General features: G+C 38.2%; 1 protein-coding gene across 1 annotated transcript; it reads right to left on the bottom strand.

Annotated features, from left to right (window-relative positions):
- Positions 1-3,045: 3,045 nt before the first annotated feature.
- LOC308430869 (putative methyl-CpG-binding domain protein 3-like 3) lies at positions 3,046-3,660 on the bottom strand (the record flags this gene model as incomplete). The annotated part of the gene is made up of 1 exon (XM_080930148.1): positions 3,046-3,660. The coding sequence occupies one exon, from the start codon at positions 3,658-3,660 to the stop codon at positions 3,046-3,048; it is 615 nt and encodes a 204-aa protein (XP_080786274.1).
- Positions 3,661-6,024: the final 2,364 nt, after the last annotated feature.

The raw sequence follows: 6,024 nt of genomic DNA, 5'->3' as shown, positions 1-6,024 counted from the left end.
GAAAGTAATCATGAAACAGTAGGTGTTTTCTGAACTCGTGGATTTGGAAACCCACTCTGTCTTAAGGCCACCACAGTTGGACGTCTGTACAAAGCTCTAGCCATGACCCAAATCTTACATCCATAGGAGAAGCTGACTTATACTCTAGTCAGATCAGCTACTCCCTAAGTCCCTCCCCTGCACAAACATATAAGCCCTAGACAAGCAAGGTTTGCCGAATCTCAGAGACAAACCAATGGGAATTGGATAGTTGGATCCTGAGCTGTTTAGAAGGACAGAACAAAGGAGAGAAGCGCACGAAAATAAAAGACATGTTGAAATATTCTCTGTCTGGGTTCTCTTTGTCACCAGTGAATGCTCTGTTCAGGAGCCCTATCACAGCTCTGAAGTGCCTCTGAGAGCCAGGTGGAGTTAACAAACCCAAAGACCAGGTTTAATCTCAGGACTCCACTGATCATTTACCTGCTAGAGTTCACAGGCCTGGACTTCAACCCAAGTGCCCCACTGGGATTTGCTCGCACTATTCCCAGCTTGAGTTCCTGCCTGCCTGCCTGAAAGCAGCAGAAGCTGCATTCCCTCAGACTGGCTGTGTGGGACTGAACCAAGGCTCACACAACCCCACAACTGAGGAATGCAAGAAATTCAGAAAACTGTACATCATAAAGTATTCACATTACTGACCAGAAGTAATGAAGTACTCTGCAGTGATCATGAGAAACCTTTGACTGCTTTCCTTTCCTGAAGAGGAATAAGAATGTTTTCAGAAAAGCCCCTTGGAGCTCAGAGACATTGGCAATATATTGAGATGTCCTCTGATGTAGGAAAAAATTTGCAGTGATTCCTCATAAACATATAAATTAGAGGCATACCTTGGGAAAGTGAAATAACACATGTCAGGACACTTTAGCATCAGCTCTCTACTAAGTAATTGTATAATAGTTTATACTTGAAAGGGATAAGTGTGGGGTTCCCTCTATTAGTAGGTAGGATCTGTAGTTTCAGTTACCAGATTATTAATCTTCAATTTTGTTCTATAAACATGTATGTTTATATGTATGACCCCATTGCACCCCATCAAACAACCCTTAACATTTCAAATTCTCAGTACAGTGTACTTGTAGCTTATCTTCTAAAGAGCTGACCCCAGTGGCACACAATAGAAATTGGAGTGCTCAGGAGGCTGGCTAGATGGACTTGGAATATGGTGCCAGCCTGGCTGGCTGACATAGTATTTTTGTCAGAGTATGGAACTTTTTAATATTGGTCCCCTTTATTCTTTCTGTCTTGCGAATACTCAGTCTCAATTTTGTCCTTAGAGCCAACAAGATGGCTCAGTAGGTAAAAAGTACTTGCCACAAAACCTGAACACCTCAGTTTGGTTCCCATAACCCAGACAGTGAAAGCAGAGAATGGACTTACAGATGTCATCCTCTGACAGCACACAGGTCAGCCTAATAACCAAGTAAATACTTTTGTAAATATGTAAGCAGTATTAAAATAATATGCAGGATTTCTTGAAGCCTAAAGACTGGTGCCGTGAAATTTGGAGGCAGAAGGAAAAGCCTGACTTCTCACTTATTTTCTCATCTCACAGTATCTCTTTGCAACTAGCTGTAAGACCTGGAATAACAACTCTTTTGTTTTCTCTTGATCATAATGACATAAGTAGGGGAACAGTAACAGTCATTTGTTTTCCTCCAAAACTTATAAACAATATTTTTTGTTTGTTTTTGAGTTGGCATTCAGTTCTAGCTCAATGCTCTATATAACTGGTAAACATATGTGTCAAATGATATCCATAGATCTTTAAGAATAATATATATTCTCTTCCATGTGTATATAGGGAGTGTGCACATTAATGCAGTCTATTATGGTGGTAGGTACAAATTATTTTCTTCTAAAGTAATTTGGTGGTAGAGCCTTAATAGTCATCTGCTATGATTATGAGTTAAAGTTCTTCAGATTTGCCATTTTTTAACTTTATTTTGAAGTTCTATAACTAGGTACATACAAGATTAGATGCTTTTGGGTTCCTTATTTTATAGGAACCATATTTTTTCATAATACAGTACTATAATGCATTGATAACAAATGTTCAACACTATGTAGTGTTTCTCATAGACAAGCATGAATGCCTTATAGGTAACTATTGAATGCTATGGATAATCATTCTGTGGCCAGTTATTATTCCAAGTTTACCGATGAAGAAGTTCAAACAGCACACATTAGTCACATGCCTAATTTTAATAAAAGTATAGTCCTGATTTGCACATAAGACAGTTGATTATCTAAATAGTACCTCATCTTTTGAATAGGTTCTAGGGACTGTTGTGTAGGTATTCGTTTTAAATCACCAAACTTAAAAAACGAAAACAAAAAAACCATTGTAATCTAAACTCTAATATAAGTGCATCGACTTGTTAAATAGTACACATAGCTGAACAGAGGTGAGTAGCATCCCTGTTGAACTTTTCTCCCTTCTCAGGCCTGAGGCAACCAGAGGTCCAGTTTAAACCTAAACACCTAGAAGGAGCAGTCCCAAGGCAGAGAACAACAGAAATTAAAATTCAAGGCCAGAGTTAAGCTTTGATAACTAAATATGTAGCTGCTAAATACATAGACTCTGTTCATCTAAATTCTATAAAATAAGGCAATTCCTTATGAAAATGCTGACATATCTATTCCAGAGACCTACCATGGATCACAACTGACAAAAAGGATGATTTCACAATAAATTTATTACAGAACATTTCTAGCCAACTGGGAACACCATTACTTAAGACACTACTGCTTACATTTGTTTGCCTTTCCAAAAGCTTAAAATAGAGCGACTTTCCTATATTAAATTTGTCATTTAAAGACATACAAGTAAAGCTGGGTGATGGTGGCACTTGCAATTAAACTCAACACTATGGAGAAATAGGCAGGGTTCTAGGACAATCAGGGTCATATCTGGAAACAGTGTGGTAAAAAAAGAAAACAAAACAACAAATAAAGTTCCTTCAAAGACTCACAGAGGCCTCAACACCTGTTTTCCAGTCATATTTATTCCCTCATATTCTCTGCCTGCTTGGCCAGCCTGTCTGCCTCCAAGGCCTCTGCCAGTCTCTTCCTGGCTCTCTTCACCTTCCTAGTCTGTCTCTGGATGTCCGCAGCAGTTACGTTTTTCATGGATGGAGGTAGTAACAAGTGAAGAGGCATTGGCAACGTTACCCCTTGACTGGAGAAAGATGCTGACAACCGAAGAGCCACTTGTTCAGTGTTTTCCGAGCATGGGGGCTGGACAGAGGTGACTTCTCCAGGAGTGAGCTGATACTTGACATCACTTTGGTTGTTGGCTTCATTCTGCATTCGCAGTGCAATTCTTTCTACAGGGTTTGCAAGCTCCAATGGACATGATAGATACCCTTTACTGTCTCCAACTTGTTTCTGTAGTCTTTTCAGTGCACAGAGCTGCTGGGGCTTCTTCAGATTCACTTCCTCTCCTGTGTACCTGGTTTGATTCTCAGGATATTTTGTTATTATGGTCACAGGCTTTGGGAAGATGCAACTGGTCAACCTCACAGGATCCCTGGCAGTAACACGGTGTCTGTGTTTGGCCTTCACCTTGCTCTTGGCAACCTTGGTCTTCCTTCTCTTCTGGAATTTGTTGGGTATCATACTTCTTGTGAATCTTCCCTTTGAAAGCAAAGTTGAAGTTTAAACACAGGATGAAATTCACTAATGATTATGGTGACTAATTTGTTTATTTATTTATTTATTTATTTATTTATTTATTAGTTTATGGATCTTCTACCATCATTTTCTTTGAATAAATAATTTTCTGAACCCAGCATGGGCTAGCTCCCCAGAAATGCTGCAATAAACACTCTATTTCCCAGACTTTTAGGACATCTAGTTCATGTGACTATCAAGGATAGGAAGTTGAGGGCTCTATCAAAAAGGTTACACACAGATTCCCTCCATCTTTCTTTAAGGATGCTACTCTTTTCTTTCTTATGTTTACTTTGTGCTGATGCTCGAAACTTATATATCTCAGTGACACACTGACATCACTAGTGCTCAAGTACACTATTTAAGTTTGAAAGAGAATACTAGATGTTCATACAAAAACAAATGTCATCCAATAACAGAGCAAGCCTGGTATTAACATCTACCCACAGGACATCAATTATGTCAAGTAGAAGTAAGCACTAAATTATGGAGGTTTACATACAAAGAAAAAGGACAAGGGTGAACATTCCACAGTAATGTGAATTAAGTACTCACTATGGAAGGCTGGCTTGAAACTGAGTTTCCTGAAGGACCCTCCATGGTTGCAGACTCCATCCTACAGGTTCCACCAGAGATGCAGACAAGACTTGAATTGCTGAAAATGGTAGTGTCTGTCTCACCTAATCCTCCTTTTATATAGAAAGGAGAGAGATTGGATCTCTGCTAGTTTAAAGATCACCTACAGAACTAATTCAAGTACATCCAAAACAGTTCCATAGAGAAACCCTGTCTTCAAAAAGAAAAGCCAAAACCAAAACAAACAAAAACAATACAAAACAAGAAAATGGTCTATAAGGAATAATTTAATATTCTGATCTATGTATACAGATCAAAGATAGGACTAATCTACTCAGCGTACACATTAATGTTATATTAACAAATGTCATCCAGTTTTTCTCTATGGATCAACATCTCTAAATAAATTCTGAGAAATAGAAATAAATGTTTCTATATAGATACATTTCATACATTTTTTAAGGGAGGTCATCCTATGGAGCCCAGGCTGTCCTGGAACTCATAGGAACTCCTGCTCCTGTCATCTCACACCAGAATTAAAGGTGTGCAAGCCCACACGCAAGCCATCAGGTTCGTGCAGGCTAAAAGTAGAGAAATGCTTTTATCAGGGTTGGGTGTGGTGGTATACTCCTTTAATCCCAGCATTCTGGACAGAGACTGGCAGATCTCGGAGTTAATCAGCCAGAGCTACATAGTGAGACCCTTTCTCAAACAGGAAAAATTAAAGAAATAAATACTTACCAATAAAATATTTGAAACATACTCTATGCTTTATAGAAATAACATATAGAAGTGTTAATGGAATACATAGCTATTAAAAGAGAAATTGTTACTTTGTCTATTGAAATTTTATGTTATTTTGTATAAATCATGCTCAGATCACTTATCAGCCCCTTGGTTAACTTTGCCTTCATCCACCATAGGATTATACACATATTTGGTTGTTCGGACAGTTTCTCTGTAACCTTGGCTGTCCTGAAACTCCCTCTGTAGACCAGGCCGACCTCAACTCTGCCTGCCTCTGCCTCCTGGGTACTGTGAATAAACGTGTGTACCACCACTGCCCAGCTAGAAGTGCACATTATTAATCTACTTTTAACTACATAAACATGGTGTAGGTACATACAGGTCTAGGTTCTTACCCTAATAATTAAGTCATTAATCTTTTTTATACATGCTAACACAAACATTTTAAAGACCCATATCTAATGTTATATCTTAGGAAAATTTGATTCTATTTTTGATCCTTCTAAATTCCTGAATTAATATTATTATATTATTATATTATTATTTTATTAAATTATTATATTATTATATTATTATAAATCTTAATTCTAATATAACGTAATTACAAAAAAAAAAAAACACTTTTATGCCTTCATGAAATACCATTCACTTATACCCCTTTTTAAATTTGTTCTGTCCTATTTTTGATAGAGAGTCTCAGTCTGTACTATGATTTGGGAAAATCATATACATCCACCAGCCTCAAAAAGCAAGGTGGGGAGGAGAAGGTTTGTTTGGCTTCAACTCCCTTATCACAACCCATCCTTGGAGCAAATCAAGACAGGAAGTAAAGCTGGGGAGAAGCTGGAGGCAGGAACTGACTCAGAGACCATGAAAAGGGTTGCTTGCTGGCTTGTTTTCCAAGGCTTGCTCAGCCTGGTTTCTTACAAAAACAGGGATCACCTGCCTTGAGATGACACCACCCACAAGTCAATCCTCCCCTATTGA

Source organism: Micromys minutus (assembly GCF_963924665.1).
Source record: "Micromys minutus genome assembly, chromosome: 16".
NCBI classification, from domain to species: domain Eukaryota; kingdom Metazoa; phylum Chordata; class Mammalia; order Rodentia; family Muridae; genus Micromys; species Micromys minutus.
Note: the sequence above shows the minus strand (reverse complement) of the source record. Positions and strands in the feature narration are given on the sequence as shown.